Source organism: Sarcophilus harrisii, chromosome 4 (genome assembly GCF_902635505.1).
Source record: "Sarcophilus harrisii chromosome 4, mSarHar1.11, whole genome shotgun sequence".
NCBI lineage: Eukaryota > Metazoa > Chordata > Mammalia > Dasyuromorphia > Dasyuridae > Sarcophilus > Sarcophilus harrisii.
Window position 1 is genome coordinate 123,817,153 of NC_045429.1, and position 24,754 is coordinate 123,841,906.

At 34.2% G+C, this 24,754-nt stretch overlaps 1 protein-coding gene across 3 annotated transcripts in view; it reads left to right on the top strand.

Moving 5' to 3' along the window:
* Positions 1–24,754, top strand: part of RPS6KA2 (ribosomal protein S6 kinase A2) — a 504,379-nt gene that overhangs the window by 333,818 nt on the left and 145,807 nt on the right. For all 3 annotated transcript variants that reach the window (XM_031937506.1, XM_023503337.2, XM_003769607.3), the window contains one exon: positions 24,372–24,488. In XM_031937506.1, the coding sequence (XP_031793366.1) occupies positions 24,372–24,488 (117 nt within the window). The remainder of the gene's footprint in view (positions 1–24,371; positions 24,489–24,754) is intronic.

Genomic DNA, 24,754 nt, shown 5'->3' on the forward strand with positions numbered 1-24,754 from the left:
AATAAAACTGGACTGAAAATTTGAAGTATGTTTGTCACTAGGCACTAGAGAAGACTAGAGAGAACTTACTGATTCTATTAGCAAATGTGTGTTTTACATTTGTATGTCCATACATGCTAAGTATCTATATACCTTATAAATTTTTTTTTAATAAAAGGTGTTTCACCTTTATTGTAAAATCATAGATCTCTTGATCTATGGTTATAAGAAAATGGTGACTTTTAGCAGTACCATAAATTAGAAAACTAAAAACATGAAAATAAGGTATCACAATGATAAAGCATTGATGAATTTGTGAACTTTGCACTTTTTGAAGGTGGGATATTAAGCACTTGTGTTAAATATCTTTACTAGAGATATCTTAATGGATAGAGTCCGAAATCTGAAATTAGGAAAACCTAGACTCAAATCTCACCTTAGATACTTAGTGTGACAGGATAAGTAATTTAATCCTGTCTGCCTCAATTTCTTCATCTTTAAACTGCAACTTGTAGTATTGTTTTTCAGTTTAAATAAAATAATGTTTATTAAGTGCTTTTCAGACCTTAAAATATTACATAAGATTTTCTTCTTATTGCTATTTCTGGGGCTCAGTAATATAATACACTTTTCAGAGATGCTGAAGATGACTACTGTTAAGTCTGCTGTCAATCCAGAACCTATTTGTAGCTCATTTATAATTAACAAAAAGAAGAGTATGGGTAACTAGTATGGCAAAAAGAGGGAAAGAAGGACCTTACATTTTAATCTTTAGTTCCTTTAGATTTTCCCCAGTATTTTAAAGCTGTTGGTCATTCTTGAGAAACAGAAAGGGGGAAGTATCTGTAGCCAATCCAGTGATCTAACAAATTGAAAACTACTAAAGAACCCAATGCTTTCCCCCATCCTTTCCCTAACCATCAACTTCAATCCTTCCCCTTTCTCTTTTACTTAATTTCTCTCTCTCTCTCTCTCTCTCTCTCTCTCTCTCTCTCTCTCTCTCTCTCTCTCTCTTTTTCTCTTTCCTCCCCCTCCCTCCATTTTTTCTCCATTTCATTTTACAGACAGATGAGGAAACTGAGATAACAAAAGTTAAGTGATTTGCCCAAGGTCACACAGCTAGTTAGTGTTTGAGGACATACTTGAATTCAGGAAGATAAGTCTTTCTGACTTTAGGCCCAACGTTTCATCCACTTAGCTGTGTGCCTAGCTGCCATATATTTATTAGTAAGCTCAATTAATTATCCCAGATGCCTGTGAACAATGGCATATAAGTGTACTTTGCCATAATAATTTTTGGTATCATCTCATGCAGCATTTTCATTTGAATTCCATGTCTGCCTTCTGTGATGCTTTGGGATGTCTCTCTGGGAGCCATGTTTGTGCTATAGTGAGATACTCATGGCTTGAAATGCAGAATTTATTAACAAGTTCCTCAAGGGCATGCAGTGAAATAGTGACTTTTGGTCTGTTGCTAGGAAACATGCTTGTAAATGAATTCAGTAATAGTATATGATGGTTAACCCATAGCAATTATAGGGTGTAAAGGGAAATAGTTTTCCTGTTAATTTATGATCCAGAAGAAAAGAACTGGGCCATACACAGCCATATAAGTACATATACAATATTCTCAGCAATATTGACATTTTCAAAACCAACTCTAAAAAATATTTTTTCAATGAAGAAAATTAAAATGTTTTCATATAATAAAAATAGCTGAAGGCATTCCTGTTTATTATATGTGTTTGTTACAGTCAGACATGTTATAAGGAATTTTAAGAAATATATTCATTGCTATGTAAGGTCTGGCAAAGGGCTAGGCTTGGACAGATGAAGTTTATATTATATGCTTCAACTAATAGTTGAAGTGAAGATTTACATAGCTGAAAGAGAGCCCAGAGATCAATTAGTCTAGACCTTATCCAAATTAGGAAATTTCTTGCAAATGATTATTCTGCTTCCTCATCAGCTCCTTAAAAACCTCTGTCAATATCCATCAGTGGAAAAGATCTTACCAAACAAGGCAGCTCATTCTCTTTTGGGATTAAATTCTATTTAATTTTTAGGAACTTTTTCTTATATTGGCCATAAAATCATGGAACCATAGAAAATTAGAATTTGAAAAGTCCTTGTTTTATGGAAACTATGAAAAAATGAAAGTGGCTTGCTGAAGGTTTCATAAGTTGTTAGTAGAAAGTTTGGAATCAGAATCCAGATTTCCTGACCCCTTTCCTGCTCTGTGCATCTACCATGATTTTACATTGGCCTTTTTGAAGAAAACCTAGACATATTTCAAAATACTGATTTTTTTTTTTAAATTTTCTAAAAACCATTAAGCAGTCACATACTGTGTGCAGGAATAGATTTTAAATAATTCTACTAATAATATATAAATATAAACATGCAGATAGGTATAGATTAAGATGCAAAATGGTAATCAACTAGAGAGCCAGCCTTGGAATCAGGAAAACACATGGGAAAACTCGCATGTCACCTGAGCGCCAGTTCATAAGCTAGGGAAACTTTTAACCGATATTTGAAGAAAGGTAGACACAAGTTATACCTAAACTCTTATTTGTTGTTCTTTCTATAGTAAATCCTAAGTAGGGACATACTGAACCAAAAGATTGACCCTCATACTAAGGCTTTGGGACCAGAGACTGATGTTGATGCATACATACATAAATATGAAGAAAACAAAATGCATCCCCTTGGGTAGGACACAAAGGACTCAAATTAGTTTGAGGGTTATTGGATTTTTTTTAATTGTTTGAATCCCTACCCAACAATTTAAAGCTAATTATTCTACCAGAAAGCTTAGCAGGCCAATACCAAACATTTGCAAAAATAATGGCCACAAAATGCTAAACTAAATTATTTAAAAAGAAAAATAATTCACATATATCCATCATACTGGTAAGTTCTAATTCCAGGTGTCACGAAGAGCCACACTGATTTTTTCCCAATGTTGCTTACACTCCCAGCATGAGAAATTTTTTCATATTTGAATCTTTTATGAACTGCTGGACCATTCCCATGAGAGCAACTTAATCTTTATGATGATGTAGCATTCTGCTGCTCCCTTCTCTTCTAGCACTTATGCTATCCTTTGCTTCACTCACATGACACACTTCTGTGTTACCTTTGTCACCATCCTCAGATGCAGTTCCTTGCTTTTTTGTTCTGTACACAAATAGTAATTCCTTTACTCTCCTATTAAAGTCTTATTCTGTTCCGAAACATTTAAAGGGACAAGTGCCTCACTTTGAGTATTCATGAGAGTAATAAGGTGAATGACCCTAAGAGTTCTGATTCTCATCTGGCTTAAAAGGATGATCTTATAATTCATAAAATATTCTAAATAAATGAGTCAAATAAAATTTTGACCAAACCAGAAAGACATGCATTAGTTTAATATATATGTATATATAAATTACTAATTTCTCCTAAATGGGTTTGTCACTTTAAGGGATCATTATTTGGTCAAAATTGCAGCCAATAGGTAGTAAAGAGCTTTTAACTTTAGGATTGCATAAACTATATTAAGTTTCTTGAAGTTGCTGAAGTTATTTCAATTATATCAAGAGATACGTGACTTTAGAATTGGTCAAATAGGAAATAACAAAAATAATCAATATGGATAAAGAAATCTATCCCGATCTGTAGGAAAATAGAGGAATGGGATATGGGAAGAGAGGAAGGAGATAAAAGAGAGGACATGTTAAAGGAGGGAGAGGTCAGCACCAAAAGACTTTTGAGGAGGGACGGGTGAAAGGGGAGAGAGAATAAATGGGGGAAAATATAGTTAGCAATAGTAATTGTAAAAAGAATTTCAAAGCAAGTTTCTCTGATAAGGCCTCATTTCTCAAACATAGAGGGAACTGAGTCAAATTTATAAAAAATAAGAGCTTTGCCCCAGTTGATAAATGATCAAAAAATATGATCTATTCCCAAAGAGCTATAAATTCATGTACATCCTTTGACCTAAAAAACATATAGTGATAAGACATGAATACTAAGAAAGATTTTTTTTTAAAGGAAATGCCCTATATGTACCAAAATATTCATAGCAACTCTCTTCTCAAGACAAAAAACATTGGAATTTGAAAGGATGGCCATCAATTGGGGAATGGCTCAATAAACTGTGGTATGTGTTTGTGGTGGAATGTTATTGTTCTATGAGAAAGGATGAGCAGAATGCTCACAGAAAAAAAATCTGGAAAGTCCTCCATGAATTCAAGCAAAATGAAATGTACTGTATACAAAGTAATAGCAATGTTCTGGGATGACCAGTTGTAAATGACTTTACTATTCTCAGTAATACAATTATCCATGACTACTCTGAAGGAATTATAATGGAGAATCCTATCCATACCCAGAGAAGGAACTGTGTCTGAATATAGATTGAAGTATTGTCTGTCTGTCTGTCTGTCTGTCTGTCTGTCTCTCTCTCTCTCTCTCTCTCTCTCTCTTAAACTTAATTTTCTTGAGGGTAAGAGATTGTCATTAGGGTAAGAGATCTATGTTTTCTTTCATAGACTAGAAAAGTTTTACATAACTTCAAATGTGGTTTCTTAATTGAGGGGTGGGGGAAAGGGAGAGAACCTAGAACTCAGAAATTTTAAAAATAATGTAAAAGAAATTTTCTTTGTAGTTAGGGAAAATATTAAATAAATAGATCAAATATATAATTTTTTTTAAAGAAGGATCTGAGACTTTGCCAATATAAACAGATTATTTTCTGCTATAGGTCATTACCCTTCCATGTCTTATCTGGTTTCATTCAAGATTCTAAGACCAAAAATATTCATTACCTCTAGGCAACCTTTTGATGATGATCTCCTCTTCCCTTATCTTTAATGTTATTATGAAGCCAAAGGAAGAAGCCTTCTAGTTGGTAAGATCTGTCAGAGTTTGTATTGCACCAGTGTAGTCTCTAAAAGCCATTATCACTTCCATCTAATAATGAAGTTTTAGAGGATAACTTTGGTTTGAAGTGATTTTGTCTAAAATGAAATAACTTATACATGCCAAGAAAGAAAATAATTTCTCCTTGAAACCAGATACCCAGAATTAGCTGAAGAATTAAGATAAAATAGTAGTAAGGTTAGTGAATACTTATAGCAAAGTAGCTTTATTATGTTGAGAGATGAGTTGATTTAAATGTATTTTGCCCCACTAGACATTAGGGAGTTTAGAATGGGCATCAAGCTTTGGGGATTTTTCTTCAAGTTAGAACATGATATATAATGGTATAGAAAAAAATTTTCATTTATAAGACATATTTTCTACCATTTATTTTTGTGAAAAAAAGTTTTCAACAAGAGACATTTTGAAGGTTTCTGAAAATAAATTAGAATGAATCTATGCGTGTAGGACTAAATGTTATCCAAGGGAATAAAGAGTCAAGTTCTAGGAGTTCTATAAAGAATGGTCTTTTAATTTAAAAACTTTTCATAATAAATTAGGCAATTTCCTAAACCTGAATATGTCTAATAGTGAATAATATGTATGTGTATATATATATATATATATATATATATATATATATATATATATATATGATATCTGATTTGTCCTGAATGGGTTGTCATTTGGTCAACATTGCAGGCCATTGAGTAATAAAGGACTGTGAAGAAATTCAATGGAAAATTCTAGTTCATACATTCCCTGGGGAAGGCAAAAGCAAACATCTCTACATTTCCATGGCAGAGAGAAAGGAACAAAAGAAAACAGTCTATATTTCATCACTTTTTAGATAAATGAAACCCATCTGCTCTGGAGTGAGCTTTTGCTTGGAAGCCAACTGCTTTCATGGTCAGTAGAGTGAATCTTTAGATTTTGAATCCTGTAGTGTTTGCTAGCAACAATAGAAACATTGATGGGAATGAGCTGTGTAGTGAGAGTCCATTTGAAAGGATAGTAGACCATACAGGCCATTTCTCTTATCAGTTACCTAGCAATGTGTTCAAGTTAAATCCTGTTGTTATACTAAAGGAGCACAAGCTTATTTTTTAAATGGCTCATAGTATTATTTTTAGGATCCTGTTTAATTAACTTGAGTTATTCAATTTGGACTAAGTTTTCCCCTGCTATATTACAGATCTCATTTATACAATTGTCTGCATCATGTACATAACGCTACTGGCTCTGGAATACAATTAAACATAGTGTGACTAAGAAGGAAGAGAAAATTCCTTTAAAAATATAATCCTTATCCTGATTTTCTTTTTTGCTTCTGACAGACTTCAAAGATTTCTAAAAATTTAAAGGAAATGAGTTGGATTAAAGTTGATCTTTGAGTAAAATAATGCAAAAAATTTTCCCATAATTTAAAAACTTGAATGAAGGCCAACTTAAAGCTTAAACCTGTATTTAAGAAATCATTTCAGATGAATTTAGAATTTGTAGCAAAATATCCAAAATTATTCACCTAGTTTATATTTTTATTATATAATATGGGAAAGGAATAAAATGTAAAATTGTATATAGTAAGTTAACTAAATACTGACTATATTCCTGAGGCTGACTTGCCATCTTTATATTTTCTTTCTGTAGGTAATAGGAAGGATAAAATACTCTTTGAAAGGAAAAAAAAAATCAACAATAGTGAGGAAGAAGTAGTATTTTGATTTCACATTCATCAGTTTAAATTTGTAACAATTCCAGTATTTCAAAAGACCCACAATTTCACTGGTCTGGGTAACTCCCTCTATTATGAAAAACTGCAACTAACCTTTCCATTCCTTATAAATGAGCTTTTTGTAAACTGCTGTGACAAAGAAGGAAGCAAGGAAGGAAGGAAGCAAAGAAGGAAGGAAGCAAGGAAGGAAAGAAGCAAGAAAGGAAGGAAGCAAGGAAGGAAGGAAGGAAAGAAGGAGAAAAAAAGAAAAGGAGGAAAAGAGAGGGGAGAGGAGGGGAGGAAGAAAAAAGATAAAAGAATGGTTAGTTACCTAGTGGCTAACCTTTTGGTAGCGAGAGTCTGGGCATTTAATCAAGTCCTCAAAGGACAGACCACAAGTCACCACATCTACATTCACAGACTTTTCCTTTGGATAAGACTTATTATTAGGCAATCTAAATTGTTGGGGTGAGCTCAGAATAAAACTGGGCAAAGTATTCACCACATTTTACTATTAAGTTAACCCAAACCAAAAAATACCACTTAGCTATATGTTTGATTTTAAAAGGGTGTGACATATTATCACACCTAATGCATTATGATTATTAATATATAATGGTAATTAATTTCATTTTAAAAAGTATTGCTTCTACAGTTAAGAGGTGCACTTTAAAGGGGTGTGATATATTGTGACATCTAGCTCATTGGATTTATCAGCAGTAGTAGATAATGGTACCCAATTCCAGTTTTAATGTTGCTTCTGCAGTTACTTGTCAGTTCTCACTTAAATGTGCTTTCTTTAACTGATATTAATGTACTGGCAATCTGATGTGATAGAAAGTTTGAGTTATTCTCACTCACTAAACATTTTCATGTTTTCCATCTGTACCCTAATTAGGAATTCTGTGTTAATCTGCAAGATGTATTTTACATGTCAAAAGTAAAAATTCTAATACTTCAAAAGTTGAAGTTCCTTTCTTTTTTCAACAAATGAAAGCCTCATTCTGAACTTGCCAAGATGATATTCGAGTCATTTTCTCATGACTTATTTTTTTAGATCTAATTATTCTATTTGATTTAAGTTTCAAATAGTTCAGTAAATATTTGTGGGACATTATCTAATAGCACAGTATAACTAGACATTATAGTAGCATGGGAGTTGAGAACTAATCAAATTTTCATATACTTTAGCTACCATCTTGATATTTTTTCTGAATATATTTAGAGACTATAAGCTCATACCTAACCTCTCTTTTAAAAACTAAATGACCTCCCCTCACTTGTTGACAAATTCCTTCTTAGTTTTTTAATATTAATTTTATACTGGGTCAGATTAATGGTCCACCCAGCATGTTTTCCCTAATCAAGATGTTTCCCTAAAGAGACATATCCTCACTAATACCCTCTTAGATTTTTAGCATGCATCTCACATCACCCAAGATCTTATACCTATTAATCTGTTTCATACAACTCTAATTTATGGTTTTATCTATTTTAAATCCAATTTGTATTTTCAACATAAACCACCTCTGAGGGTGTTTTCATTATGTTTATTGATTTTCACTTATATGTCAATAATTCCAGGATCTACGATTTCATTAGGAGTTTGTCTACAAATGCAGATTTCAATCTTCTTTAATTGAGTAGATGGTCTTTGAGAGGTGTAGTTGCTAAAGAAAATCCATCACCCATCATATTAAAGGGTGATGAGTCTTGCACTGAGGTTAGTTTTCAGACAACAGACATCTCATCTGTTTCTGGATTTGTATTCAAAGTTTATCTAACTTGATAGTGCCTACCAGAAATTTCACTTTAATGACATAGTCTTATTCACAGTAAATAAGGCATTGTAATATATTCAGAGCTATAATTAGGATGAATTGAGCAAGACTTTTAACCAGTGCACAGAAATTTAGATAGAACAAATTTTAAAAGATTGAGCACTTTCAAATGTGGTTTCATTTTGATAGGAAGTATATCACTTCAGAAGAATCAAAACTAATTAGAAAGAATAATTGGTTACTAAAAAGATAAATAGCATGTTTCTTTCTTTACCACACAGTAAGAGAGCCCTTTCAAGGCAGCAATTTCATGCTATACCAGGGTCTCTATTTCCACTACAAGGTGATAGCCTTGAGTCTTGCCCACAAGCCAATATCAAGGGTCTTTCCCCTGTACTTGCCCCAAGTAGCATGTTAAGTGCTACTTGACCTAGATACTCTCTTCTGCTGCTTTTTCCAAGAACTAAAATTGTGAGTTACAGCTCTAAGAGATTTGTATCTTTTTACTGTCAAAACCAGTAGTCTTTTTATTTGGAACCTTATTACCCCTTCCAAGCTTACTTATGAGCCCTAGTTTTAGCATCTTAAGATTGAGTGAAAAGGTCCATGTTTATTCTGTATGTTCTTCAAGACAATTAGAATTCACTTTATAGATGGTACTTCTCTTTAAAAAAAATTTTCCCTCACATAGAAGCCCTTCAATCCTTTTGATCATTTTAATTGTCCCTGATTTGTTTTTCTTTATTTCTATGATATTCTTCTTCAGAAGTACCCTAAATTACATGAAACATTCTTGTTGTAGATGATGATAAAAGAGTATCTTCTGCTTAGTTTCCAGGTTTCTTTCTTATTCTATCATTAAATAAGTTGCCATTTATAAAAATCCATTCTCTTCCATCTTAAATTAATCAGTGTTTTGAGTAATCTTTATTGTGAAATCCAGTCACAGACTATTAAAAAAAAACCTTTAATAAATAAATACTTTAAAACCCTATTATCTATGTACTCAGTCCTGCACAAAATTCTAGTAAATTAGACATTATCTTTCTTTGCATGAACCACTTTGCCTTTACCAAACTTAGTTATCTTTGTCTAAATGTCTAGAGAGCTACCCTTTATTGTATTTTTACCAATTTGTTAGATATGGAAGGAAAACTCACTAATTTGCTCTCAGAGACTGCTGTGGATTCCTTCTTATGGACATACAAGGGATATTTGTAATCACTGTTTATGTATTTTAGAAAGTAGTTTAATAATTTAATTCTGGATTGACATTATAATTTTACCATAGGTAGAACCAAGTCTTAGTCATTTAGTGACATGCTTTAACAGCTAGCTGTTAAACTCCCTATACTTTACCACAATTGGTCCAACATCTCTCATCTAAGTATTTCAAAAGACAAATTGGCAATCTTTCCACTTAATGAAAATAAAATGTAGGAACTGAATTCATGATTTCATTATTACAGAGAACTCTCATTTGAGGAAATTCCCTCTACACATGGTACTTTCTCTGTAACGTGGGAAGTTAGAGAGTTCCCCAGAATCCTGAAAGATTAAATGATTTACTTAGGGTTACACATCAAGAATGTGTCAGTAGGATTTTGTAGACTCTGAGACCTTTATCTACCTCACTATGGGTGCCTTTTATTTCTAGACATGAGAATAGGATAACCAATTCACTGAGCTTTTTATTGTGATCTTACTTTTTCACATTACAATGTGCTAGGGGTTCATCTATACTGAAGGTTCTTCTGAAAGTAAGTCCTCTCTATTTCCTCTCCCCTTCTGCAAGAGAATAGCTAGATTTTTTTTTAAACTTTGGGACTCTGTTTCCTTACTCTGTTCTAACTCTTAGTTCTTTGCATCTCTTCCAAGTGTGAAGTAGGCACCTGCAGAAAGTAGTTCCGTCTGTCAGTCACGGTTTGTAATCACAGTTTCTAGAGGGTCCAATTTGCATAGGCCATGCTTTGTAAAAATATCAGGAGACTAAGAAGCTTTCAGAATGATGGGAGGGAAAGGAATTGGAGGGGAACGGGTAGAGAGAAAAGAGAGACAATGAAAAGAGCCCTAAAATAAATGTATTGGATAAAAGAGGTTGGGGGATTAATAGGGAGATCAATCTTGTCTTAATGTGGAGAATTAATTAGAGAGGGAAAAAGAAGGTGCTGAGGGATAGAGAGAAGGTTGGAGGAATGAGCAAAGGAGAAAGAAGGAAAATAAGCATATGTATTTTTCACTCTTTTACTATAGCTCTTGCTCTCTCTTCTTCCCTCCTTCTCTTTACTATCCTCACCATGCTAGTGTGTTTGTCACAAAAATACTAGAATACAACTTACAATCTAATAGGGGCTCCAGGAAGTGACCAAAGGAGAATTTCTGTACAGAGAACAAAGAAGTTTCCTGTCCTCCTTGATACCCCTCCAAAAATCCATACCCATCCCTTAGATAATTGAGTTTGTATTAAAGTAACACAAAATAGTACTTCACTGACTGATAATTGTGTTTCCAAGACATTTTCCCCCGAAGAAAAAGAATGTTTCAGAATGACATAGAAATGTATGCTGGTAATGCATCATGTTTCAAATTGAATAGCATGTCAAACAGATGCCCCTTGAAAATTATCCAGCGTAAAAAAAAAATTTTTTTAATAAAAAGAAAGAAAATTACCCAGCCTGACAGACATCTTGGATAGCTAAATAGCTATCTCAAATATATGGAATTACATTTCTGAACTTTCCAAATACTGCCACCTTGACCTTGTATCCAAGCTGTGTCCAAAGAATGCTTTCCTTGACCCTTTGTATTTCTACTCCTGTAATGGGCTGAGGCTTGAGTTGATGCACTGAGGTCCCAAGCACATGAGCCTAAATAGTATTTGGATATACTCTATTAATATATATTCTTGGAGAAAGAATGGCCCCGCCCACTCTCTGTGCAAGTCCTGATGTGTTGTATAGGAAATGACGATTTTGGTGGGGTGGAGGCACAGGGGCAGGAAGAGAGGCTGGGAGAGATTGCTGGCTGGGTTCAGTTCTGGTGGCTGCTGGTCTTGTGGCTTCTGGTCTGGCTAGCTTCTTGACTCAGCTGCTGACGTTGCTATTGCTGATTCCCTTCTACCTCCGATCTTTCTTCATCTCTGCTAAGAATAAAGATTGACGATTTTCCCCTAACCTGAATTCCTGACTCTGGCTGATTTTAAAATACACGGTCTTCACATACTCCCTCTTTCTCTATTCCCAATTCAGAAATTTTGTATGCTATTTTCTTCTCCAGGCTAATGTATCAGTCATTGTAAATCAACCTGATTGCTACCCTCATTCTGCAATGTTTAACAACCTTGCTTCTACTACCCTTTGAGATATTGATAGAATAATGCTTTCAGAAATGCTGTCCTTAAGCATTGGTCCCAATAAGTGCAATTGGCCCTTTCATTTTATTTTCCATTTACCCATACTAATAGAAGCAGAATTTTCCCCAAATATCAAAGGGGTAGCCCAGGAAGCAGGAAAGAAGCTAAAACCTTTTGGATTCAAGAATCAAAAGTGTTTAATTCCAGAACTCAGAGAGGAAGCAGTTTCAGATATCTTACCATTCTATTTATTTTAGCACAGAAACATAGGAGAAAGGTCAGATTCATTTTATGCTCTGATCATTACTGCTATCTGAAATACTAAGATGGGCTACTAGAATGTAAGCAATAAGTATTTTGTGCTAACAGATGGTTCCTACAATCTCTAGGAAATTTTGCGGGGTTTGTGTATAAATATTTTTCTCCAGTGACTACAGCTCTAAAGGTCAGATAATGAGTCTGTTTTCTTTTCTGTGGAGATAGCAGGCAAGAAGTTACTGAAAGTGTATCTTTTAATTTCTCAAAAGTAGAGAGAGTTGGAAGAGGGACAGATGACTTCTATATAACTAAGTGATAGTTCAACCAGAGAAAATTAAAGATAATTCCTATGTAAGTTATAACAAGGAATAAACTTAAGGAGACATTCAAATACAAAAAATATATATACTGCTAATGAAATGGAATATTGTAAAGCTTTAATAAGCTGGTAAGTCTTTCACAACTTGACTTCATTAGAGAATAAAATGAAAGGTGAGAAAGAAGACTACTGCACAAATATTTTATCCAATAATCTCAAGAATATTTGATCTAGGGTTTTCTGATTGCACTAAATGAAATATTAGTAAAAGAAACTCTTTCAGATACTCAGTATTTCAGAAGCACTTAGAATAACTCTGTAGGAAATTTTAAGGTAAATGTTCAAATAATTATTTTGGAATATATTACACTCGCTTATACAATGATATTATTTACACATTAAAAATCTTTGAAACACTACTCATCTTAAGTAATATTCAAAGTAAGTATTAGGGTAGGGATACATACTTACGTTATTAACTTGTCCTAGAAAAATTGCATACTAATCCATTAATTCCATTTCCAACGGGGGAAATAAGAAATTTCCTGTAGGAGGTGGTATTTAAGCTGAATTTTTCAGGAAGTTAAGGAGTCTAAGAAGAAGAGCTGACAGGGAAGTGTTTTCTAGACATAGGGGGTTAGTCTATGCAAAGACATAGTGATGAAAGTTGGAATATGGCTTTCAATTACAAATAGAAAAATCTGTATTTTATTTTAGAAGATTGTGTGTCCATTGACAAGTCACTTAACTGTGACTTGTGAGGAAACTGAGGTTTCCTCAACTATAAAATAGAGGTAGTATCCCTCCGAGTTGTTGTTAGTATTAGGCAGCCAATGGAGCTTCTCAAGTAAGGAAGTAATAGGGTCATAAATTTACTTTAGAAGTATGGATTAGAAAATGAAGAAGCTAGAAAAAAAGGAAATGATTAGGAGGAACTTGTAATAGTCCAAGGAAAAGGTGAAGAAAACTTGACTTAAGGGATGGTAATGGAAATGAATAGGAGATAAATGTTAAGAAATATAGTAAAGGCAGAATTTATTGGGTTGAATGAAAAGGAATTATCTAAGAGTAACTCTGAGATTCCAGGTGACTAAATGAATGATGGTGTTCATAAGAAAAACAGAAAAAATGGGGAAAAGGTTTAGGTTTGGGGTTGAAAATAAATTTTTAGATGTGATAATATATATAGACCTAGATAGATCATCTAACCTAGCCCCTTTATTTTAGAAACAAAGAAATTAAGGCCCCAGGAGAATAAACTTTTATAGGAAATTGAGTCTAAGAGGAAGAAAACAACATCAGAAGTACAGTTTTGAATTCAAATTTTCTGACTCCAGAGCTACTCCTCTTTCTAATGTATCAGGAAATCTATCTGAACATGACCAATAGGCAAGTGATGGTTAGATAGGTAGTCTAATAATTCTCATATTATTTCTCATGGATCTGTTTTCTAGGTCAGTAGCTTTTCCAATGAGCAATTTCACACTTTCTTTTTTTTTTTTTTACTTTTTATTTTTGCTTTATCATATGTTGATATCACCTAGAATCATTAATTACTACTTCTTTAATTATAATTTTTAAGGAATTTTTTCTTCAGTGAACTTTTGTACTTCCTTTTCCATTTGGCCAATTCTATTTTTTTAGGGAGTTATTTTCCTCAGTAAATTTTTAAATATCTTTTCCCATTCTACTGATTCTTTTTTCATGATTCTCTTGCATTACTTTCATTTCTTTAATGTTTTTCTTTTACTTCTCTAATTCGCTTATTAAAATCCATTATACACTCTATTAAGAATTCTGAGCCCAGATTACATTTTTTTTTTGAGGCTTCATTTATGGTCATGTTGACATTATTGTCCTTTTCTAAGTTTATGACTATTACTCCTCCATCCCTATAGTAACTTTCCATAGTCATGCTTTTTATGTTATTGTTGTTTTGTCCTTTTTCTGTCTTTTTTTCTGCCTTGGTGTTTTTTAATGTGAGAATTAGACTCTGGTCCTGTGCTGTTCCAAGCTTTTTCTTCTCAGTCTGGATCATACAGCTAGTTTTGATTGGGCTTCAAGGAGTGGCTGCTTACTTTCTCTAGAGAGCAGGCTTCCCTTCTGGCTTGTACTGGAAGGGGGGCTCCTTTTTGGTCTCCCCTGGGTATAAGGTTTAACTGCTGGGTGGGTAGCTCTGCTGGCTAATCCCAAGGGTAGGATATTCTGTGCTGGAGCCTTCTTCATATTGAACTGATCAGCCACACCTGAGCATGCTGTATCCTAATCCCAACACCATGATGTCATTGATCATCAATGAGCAACACTAGTCACTTTTAAAGGACTATATATTTAAAAGCTAATTTAAGCTAAAATAAAACTATTTTATTGAACTTCACGCTTTGATGGCGACCTGTTTGTTATTTTATTGTACTAAAACTCTTTGAAATTAAATGTTTCCTTTATTTTAAAAGAGAAATGTAGTAGTATTCTGGTACATCAAGAGGGTTATAGATTTTTATGATATTGTAGGAAATTACATTTGCGGTTAGATTTTGACATGTTTTTGTAATAATAACCGGTTGTTGTGTTGTGAGGGATTCATGTGTAGCAAGGGCTTCTCCCTGCCATCCTGCCAGGAGCATTGGTATTGTCTATTCTGCCTCTTTTCAATCCTTACATCTCTAGCCTCTTCTCACCCCACCATTGTCCAAGAGAGGCTTTCATTATTGCAAGGAGGAGAAGCAAGAGGTTAGAATCAGAGGTCATTCTGCTCCCCTCAGAGAAAGAGGATATCAGGTTAGAATTTTATCTATCTGCTCCCTTACATATTGTTTATTTAATTGATATGATTAGTGTCAATCTAACTTCTGGTTGCTTTGTCATTATGGGAGGAAAAAAGTCCCCAAACTTTATATCCATATATATTTGACCTCTTTCCTAGTATATACTAGTTTCACAATGTAAAAAACATAATAAATAACAAAGAAAACCCATTTATCCAAATTGGTAGTAAAACAGAAATCAGAGAAGAAATACATAGGAGAATATATCAAATATACCAAAAAATATAGTTATCACATTAATATTGGGAGTGAGATAATTTAGCTCAACCAAGAGAGAGTATTCTTGATCTTACCCAAGAGGAAACTCCTCAAAGTCTCTAGTTTAGAAAGCTGGGGACAAGGGTATAATAAACATTGTCAACTCCTTTAATGTCTTTCCAAAGTTTTTTTGTCCAGCAACCTGAGAAGGGTTTAGCCTCTTCCATTTTCCCTCTTGAAGCTAGAAGCCAGAAGCCCTCAAAAGCAACAAAGACTAAAGAAGGCTGTAGATGTCTGAAATGTTCCTGCCCTTACCAATTCAGCCCTGTCCCTCAAGCAGGGCATTCACTGGCTGCCAGGAAGAAGAGAATCCTGTACCAAGGAGCCTTGGGACAAGGGTTACATTGCTTTAACTGAGAACTTCAAAGGGAAAAATATGCACCAGGCTGAGAATATGAACTGTGAAGAAAGCTTTTGCCTAACCTGCAATTAAAATTTGTAAAGGTGCAGCTTGAGTGTCTTTGAATAGACCAAGGATTTTGAAGGTAGAGGGAGATCTGTCAGTGGAATGCTAACATGGATGCTTATATTTTCTTTCCCATAGAAGAGGGTCAATTCAAGCTAAAATCTGTCCTTTTTGGAGGAGCAAACTAACACGTGAAATATTTGTGGAGGTCTCAATAGTTAAGAGCTGCATTCCACATTTAAACAGAGGTCCAGGGACAAAATAGTGTGTTGTCAATACCATGTTCTGATACTTTTCAGCTCTTCTGTAAAGCAAAATACACCCATGTCACAGCTGGGGGAAAAAAGGAAGAGGAAGGAAGAAAAGGAGAAAGAAAGGGAGGGAGGGAGGAAGGAAAGAAAAGGGGGGAGGGAAGAAGAGAAGGAGAAAAAAAAGGAAGGGGAGAGAAGGAGGGAGGGAAGGAGAGAAGGAGAAAAGAAGGGATGGAGGGATAAAGGGAGGAAGGAAAGAAAGAAGAAAGGAATGAAAGAGGAGAGAGGGGAAAATGGGAGGAGGGAGGGAGAGGTGGAAGGAGGAAAGGGGGAAAAAAGGGAAGGAGGGGAGGAAAGGAGAAGGAAAGGAAGGACAGAAGGACAAAGAGAAGAAAGGAAGGGAAAAAAGGAAATAATTTATATGTAGGGGCAGTTAGGTGGCATAGTGGATAGGGTGCTGAACTTAAAGTCAGAAAGACCTGAGTTCAAATTTGCTAATACTTATTAACTACGTGACCTAACCAAGTCACTTAACCCTGATTTTCTTTAGTTACCTAAAATGTAAAATGGACATGAGCACCTACTTCCCAGGGCTGTGTGGAAATCAAAAGTGATTATAATTGTAGTGCCTTTAGCACAATACCTGGCACATATCATTATAGAAATACATGCTATTATTTGACATTGTACTAAGCAGTTGACAAATATTATCTCCTTTGACCCTCACAACAGCTTTGAATTGTATACTCTTCACTTTACAGTTGAGGAACCTGAGGTTAAGTGACTTGCCCAGGATTATACAGTTAGCAAGAGCATCAGGGAGTTTTTGAAATCAGGTTTTCCTGATTCCAGCCCGGGCAGTCTGTTCATTGTTCCATCTAGCTGCTTCCCCTCCTAATTTATGCTTCTTTGGGTGGTTCTATGATTGTAGCAGAATCGTGATATTATGGAATTTCAGAGTTGGAAGGACTTTAATGCGGAGAAATTCCCCTTAAAGGAGACTTTCAATTCTTCTATTCCATACTACCCATCCCCCAAACTACTCCAATATTACTAGTAGGAACTGATTCATTTCTACCTGCTGTAGACTCTCAGAAATGTAGGGTGCAATGAATTCATCATATTAGGACATTTTCAACAATACATGAATAAATTTGAAATATTATCATTCTTATGAGCAATTCCATTTTCTAGACAGCTCCATCCCTGAAGCTTTTTTAGTTAAGAAATTTTTGATTCTCTATTATTTATACATGTGACATACCATCAATAGAGTATGTTAATGGATCTATTGATGTATGTTATGCATTGGCAGAGAAAAGTCATTTTGTATTATTGTTCTGTTTTGTGTATTTAAATAAGAGAGATTTAAATAACAGAAATTCCAATATTGAAGAAGCAAGGATAAATGGAAAGAAAAATATATGTAGCATTTGTTAATGTGAAGATTTATCCTAGTGTGATACTGAATTTTTTTTTGTTTTAACATTGGAATAAGTTTTTCCAGTAGGAAAGCAAAGTTTCTTGGATAGCATCCTCTGCTGCTTAATAACATGAAGACTAATTTAGTCAAGTTTTCTTCATAGGCTATACCATAGGTAATATGCACAAAATTTCCCTGATCTCCCTCAGTCCCCATTGGGAAATTGAGATTGACAATCAGATGCAAATAGCCCTTGGAGATAAGAAATGAATGTTGAAGCAAATTCAGGAAGTCTGAAGAGAAAAAAAGTTTTAAAATGTGGAAATCTATTGTTCTATGATAAGCATGGTAAAATATGTATTACAAAATGCTTGTGATATATAAGAATTTTTATCCATTAATTATTTGTCTTCACAATTACTTCTTAGACTACATAAAAGCTTGTGAATGAATTTCCTTTTTCAAATATAAAAGCCTCAAGTTTCATATTTATGGCTGATCTATGATTCTGTTATGTACTTTGATACAGGAAAATATAGCTTGTGACTTTTAGAACTGAAAAGAAACTCATATTCCTTATTATAAGCTACTGGTCTATCTTAAGATCAACTAAATAAGCACTTTCTTAAGGAACTGATAGAACTTGTAGGCACTGGAGAAGATAGGCAAAAAAAGGAATCAGTCCCTAAAATTCAAGGAGTGGATATCCTACTGAAATCAAAACAACATGTATATAACTAAGTAAATAGCAAGTGATTGGTGGGAAAAGACTTAGAACTGAAAGAGGAAATCACTAAGAGGGAATCACTCAGGAGTGATGCTTGGACTAAAGTTTGGTTAAAGTTGTGGATTTAAGAAGTAAAAGTAAGAAGGGAGGGCAGCATTCATGGAGAAAATAAGATAGTTGGCTTGGAACATACATTTATCTCTTTCACATCAAAACTTTCCCTGTCGTTGTTTCAATATATTTCAGGTTGGCATAAGAAATTAAATGGAAATTTGGGAGGAGTTTCCAGAAGCTGCAAGCAACACATAAAAGCCAGCAGATAACAGAAAAAAGTTTAGAACTCAGAAATGCATAAAGTACATTTAAAGTATGGTATAATATCAACATGTTATCTTTCAATACCATTGATAAACAAATTATTTTTAGTTAAAATATGACTAAATAGCCCAAATTTTACAAGAATGTGGTGCAAATACCTATAAAAGAAAACATTCAAACTTATTCTCTGGTATGAAGGGAGAGTCAAAAAATTTATGCAATTTTTCCAGAATTGAAGGGGTACACTGCATCCCTAACTCCCACAATGTGAAATGTGTGAGAAAATGTAATGTGAGAAAAGGTATAATGTGAAATCAATCTGGAAAGACAGGGGAGGACCAGACTGTAAAGGGCTCTGAATGGTGGACAGAAATTTATCTTCAATCTGGAGAGAATTGGGACCCACTGGAGTTTCTTAAATGGAGTAATGACATATATGGTCAGATTTATGCTTTGGGAATATCATTTTGGCAGTTGTATAGAGGATGGACTGGAGAGAAAGGAAATGAAAGACAAGGAGGAAGACCAACAAGGAGGTTATTATTCTGTGTTTTTCTATCATTTCTCTAATACTTTCATGAATTCTACTGGAATTTTCCTAGAAGAACCCTTCTTAGCTTTTAGGGGTAGTTAGCTCTTTTGCTGAGCAAGTTTTGCCATATTGTAGGCATTGTTTCACTCAGTAACCCAACTGAAGCTTATATTTCCAGGAGTCCTCAAACTACAGTCCGCAGGCCAGATGTGGCAGCTGAGGACGTTTATCCCCCTCACCCAGGTCTATGAAGTTTCTTTATTTAAAGGCCCACAAAGTTTTTGATTTTACTATAGTCCAGCCCTCCAACAGTCTGAGGGACAGTGAACTGGCCCCCTACTTAAAAAGTTTGAGGACTGCGAGCGTCTAATCAATGTCTATATGAGTGATGTCAGGATTTTCAGCTAATTTCAATCAAGCTACTTAGCTGAAGTTGATGAATGACTTTGAAAGCTATCTTTCATGTAGCCTCACTTATTTTATTACCCCCCAAAAAGGTTATTTACAAATTTAAACACTTCATACAAATCAAATACTCTTCTCCATAATGCTTCTTTAGAAAAACTTCTTAATCTTTTTTGAAGTACTCTTTTTTTTTTTTTGAACCAATAATCAACTGCAGCTGTTTGAGGAAAAATTATTCATAAGATTGGTTTTGGAACTTTTCCTATGAATATCAATGTAGAGTAAGTGAAAGTTAGGAAAAAAGAAGAAATTTTAGGCAACAAGCTTCTCCCACATCTTACTCCCCTCTTCCAACCCTCCACAAAAATCTCACTCCAAATTCATCATAAACTTCATCAAAATAGCCCCTAGATTTCACTGGTACTAGAGGAAAAAAACAATAACAACTAATTTTTTTTATCTTTTCTAGGATTTCATACTTCTAACTATACTATTGTTTTTAGGAGATAGCCCTTAAACCAGAATATGTATATTATTTAGAATTTACCTCTGGTGTCTCCAAGAATCTTTTTTTGTTATCCAATAAGGATGAAAAAATATTTTTAAATGCTCAACAGGCAATCAAATAAAATACAGATAATAGAGATAACTATTAAGTCTTATACCCATGTTTTAACAAATCAGCTGCTAATTTATAGGACTAAAGAGGCATGACTAGACTTCAGTTACTATAAAAAAGTTCTGGAAGTTTTAGTTGGCTATCATTTCATTATGAGCCTTTAGTGTGATTAAGCAAAGTTATTATTTTTGTTGCTTTAAATAGCAGAAGTTTTCTTCTAGTAGTTGAGGCAATAATGAATGGAAAAGAAAAAATGAACTCCCAGAAGTTACTAAATTGGGGATTCATCCCTTCACGATATTGAATTTTTTATCTTAAGTAGTGGTATAAGTTTTTCAATTAGGAAAATCAAAGTTCCTCAGCCTACAAACATGCTCTTCTAAATAACCTGGAGATTGATTTAATAGGATTTCCTTTGTGATCATGTTATAGTTAACATGCACAGAAAACTTGTATTATTCCCCAATTGTTAATATACTTTGGTTGAAATAACAAAATATTTAGAACTAGAGAGATAATGATCCCACTATATTCTGTTAGGAACACATCTGGAAAATTAGCATGAATAAGCCAAGGGGAAGTCCACCAGAATGGTGCAGAAACTAGGAAAAAAAAGTCATAGGAGGATTGGTTAAAGGAAATAAGGATGCATAGCCTCAGAAAAGTGGAGTTTAAAAGGAGACATGGTAATTGTCTTCAAATACTTAGAGAAAACTTTGCTGGTAAAATAAGAGACAAATTTTGGTTCAATATAAGGAAAACACTTCCTAATAGTGAGAGCTATCCAAATATATAATGATCTCTCCTGGGAGGGTTACTTTTCACCAGAGATCTTCAAGTAAAAGCTATTGGGCCACATGTTAGGAAAGTTTTATTAAAGCATCAAATAAAATAATGGAAGCAAGTTTGAAAATTGCAAAGAAATTCGATTAAAGTCAGCTGCTCAGGTAAACTAAATTGATGTAGTCAAACTCAAATAGAACTGAAGACTTCAAACCATATACAAAATCCCTAGCAATTCACATATTGACTTACAAAATTGCATGTTAACATTATTTATGCTCTTTTATTTTTATTTATTTTGTTAAATATTTTCCAATTGCATTTTAAAATGGTAGAGGCTTACTGGGGAGTGTTGCAGACTACATAGTTGACTCCCACAGACTTTGAAGTTCTTTGAACTTTACAATTCTTTGAAGTTCCTTATGATACGTAAAATCTGTCATTTTGATTTCATCAATGTGGGTACTTCACTTTTGCATCTTGTTGGAATCCTAGTGTCAACTCAACTTGAAACAAGGTGAAAACTCAAGGGTGATGTCAGAATCCTGGTGTTAACTCAATAGAATTGATACAATGCTTATTGGTTCACACCTTAGAGCAAATCCTTACAAGGTGGTAAGTTGCTAATACTGATGGAAACAATGCTTGTGTTCATACCTTTAGAGAGCTCATAAGTATCTAAGTACTCAATGGAGTTCACAGTTTGGGAGATTCAGGGTCTAGAAAGAGATATCTGAATTCACACCTTCCTTAGGGCCAGAGAGCATGCTGGGAGATATCCCACAATCCCACTCTTGGAGAAGTAGCATAAATAGAGCATTCTGGGAGATACAGGAGGGTACTCGCCTCAGTTGGAGATTGAGAAGCCACAAGTTGGAGTTGAGCTGGAGGCTGAAGAAAGTAGAGGCAGGAGCCAAGGACAAAGAATCAAGGTCTCTTGGAACCAACCAGAGAGATAGGTCTCTGAACTAACTGGGCGCATTTGGAAGGAGAAATAAACGTTTGCATTTTTACCAGCTGGCTGCAATTTTGGAGTTATTATTTATTTCAATAAGGCTGCCTCCAGGAAAACCCCAACAGCATCTCATACTTACTTTCACTTTTGTGAATGAATAACATACCTGAGTTACTCATCCATTATCCCCCACCTTCTCTTATAGGCTGAGCCATCTCTTTTCCTAATCACACATTTCCTTGATATCTTACATTATTTTTACATGCAAACTACCATTGGCACTATGTTGCAAGGTCAACTGGGTAGTACAGTAGATAGAGAACTGGACCTGGAAGCAAGAAAACCTGAGTTCAAATCTAGATTCAAACAGTTACTATGTAACCCTCAACAAGTCACTTAACACTGTTTGCCTCAGTTTCTTCATCTATAAAATGAGTTGGAGAAGGAAATGACAAATCACTCTGGTATCTTTGCTAAATAAACCCAAAGAGAGACACAAAGACTAAAGTATGAAATGACTGAACAACAACAATATGTTACAGAATACTTATGTTCACCATAGACCTCTCCATTGTTCTTTGGAAAATTTGTAAAATGCTCTTGAAAAACATATGATATGTAGGATATATTATAGTTTTTGTTATTTGAAAACCTTTGAACCCTTTCATTTCTTATTCCTAAATGCTATTTTCTAATATACCTTTTCCTTTTTGCTATTCATCCTATCTTACCATTCAAGGAATGAGGAAAGAAATATGTATTTATTAAGTATTTACTATGTATTAGAACTGTGCTAAAATTAAAGACAAAGAATATCAAGAATTGTGTTAATTTGATTTGGAGAATATTATCAAATTCTTCATTGTTTCTTATTTCAGTCTCTGTGACAGATGTTGCCACATAAACTACAATTATCTCCATGGTAGTCTCTTTACTTGCATTCATCAGGAATATTACAGTGGAAAATGACCAAGTAGCCTGTGAATCGATCTGTGCTTTATTGTGATTGAGAACATAGTGGAATCAATTACACTAACTCCTTTTGAAACAACTTATGAACCATCATCTTCTCATTTAGTTCCAACCTCTTTATTTTTTCTGTTTAATTTTTCATAAAAATGTTGGTACTGATGTGATTTAATAACTTCAGTAGTGTATAAATTCATTAATTATTCAACAATGATCATTTTTTAGAGCACTAAAAGTTAAATTAATGGTTATAGGCATTTAAAAACTGGGTAGTTCTAAATGCCATCTGTTCTTTTTCTACTGCTTACTGTACCACTGTTACTATGAAAAGGGAAGGGATATGGAGACCCCTGTACAGATTTAGGGGCCATTCTGTTATAGATAGGCAGATGGATAGATGGATGGATAGATAGATAGATAGAAGAAAGAATGAATCAGCCAGATGGAAACAGCCTCTAAACTATGGATGGCCAGAGCAGAACAGAGCAGGCTAAAGACAGAGAGACAGAATTCAAATAGAAGTTTAAAATTTGAAGTGAAGGAAATGGTTCGCAAGCAAGGAGGCAGTGTAGATGCATGTGCCAGGGCCCCATCCTTAGTGGGGGAACCCATTCCAGTGTGACCAAAATCTCAATACTAATACCAATAGCTGTACAATAAGCTGTAGCCCTGACTGTGAAGGATAATAACAATGTGACAAGTTTGATTCATAGCAGAGTTTCAGGACTAGAACATGTACAATATAGCAGATGTTTATCTGAGTTCAGAAAACACCTGATGCTGGTCAAATCAAAACAATCATTATGAAACAAGGATTTTGCTAAGGCTGAGATCATCCAAAGGATGAGCTCAAGGATTGTTATTATGCCAAATTCAGGACACAGCTTACTTGCTGGACATTAGCTCTAGAAAACAGGGTGAATCCTAATACTTGATAATAGATAGAAAAAAATAGACTGACCACAAACACATGTGTATGTGTGTATACATAAATATGTACAGTATTTTTTTTAAAAAGGTGAATGGAGTAAATAAAAATACTGTGAAAACTGGTTTTTCAAAGCACTTTAGGTATCCCTTTAGAGTGTTGCTATTCTTGTTACTTTTGATGTTTACCACTGGGTGCGGCTCACACAGAAGAGGTTCAATAAATTTTTTAATGAAAGAATGGCTTTTAGGAAGCAAAGTCTGAAAGGGGTATAGTTCATGAAATGATTGAATGTTTTCTTGCCAAGAAGACCATTGATAATAGCTGTTTTCAAAGTGACAAAGAGGAAAATTATAAAATGTTAGCAGGTATAATGTGAAGAAAAAAACATATAGGGGTGGGATGGGGAAAGAATATATGCAAGTAAAAAAGAATTGACAAGCTGAGTGATAAAAACAGAAGTGATAAATTCATGGTGATAATTTGCTTCTATGTTTTAAGGTCAAGATTCATTGTATTTTCCTACCAGCAAGATCTCTTTTTCTAAAATCAGGAAATAATTTGTTTTTCCTTGCTTCCTTTTGAATGTAATATGTTGCACAAAAACTATAACAAAACTAGTTTGTTTCATTTTTAATCCATGTTCCCCTGTCTCTTATAGGAAGAAGGCATTGTGAAGGAAATTGACATCAGCCATCATGTAAAAGAAGGATTTGAAAAGGCAGACCCTTCCCAATTCGAGCTCCTGAAAGTTTTAGGGCAAGGCTCTTATGGAAAGGTAAGGTAAAGAAGTGTTAGATATTGCAGAGAATTTCTGTAAAGTTAACAAGATTCCATAGGGACATAATGGAAACATTGTATAGTTCTTATTGTTGTTACTATTAGTAAACACATATTAAATTGACATTATTGGAAGTCAATACACACAAAGTAATGGTTTTAAATTGGCATTATTGGAAGGCAATACACACAAAGTAATGGTTAAGGGTTTTTTTTTTTAATTTGTTTGTCTGTGAATTGTATAATCCCCTAAAAGATTTTGTT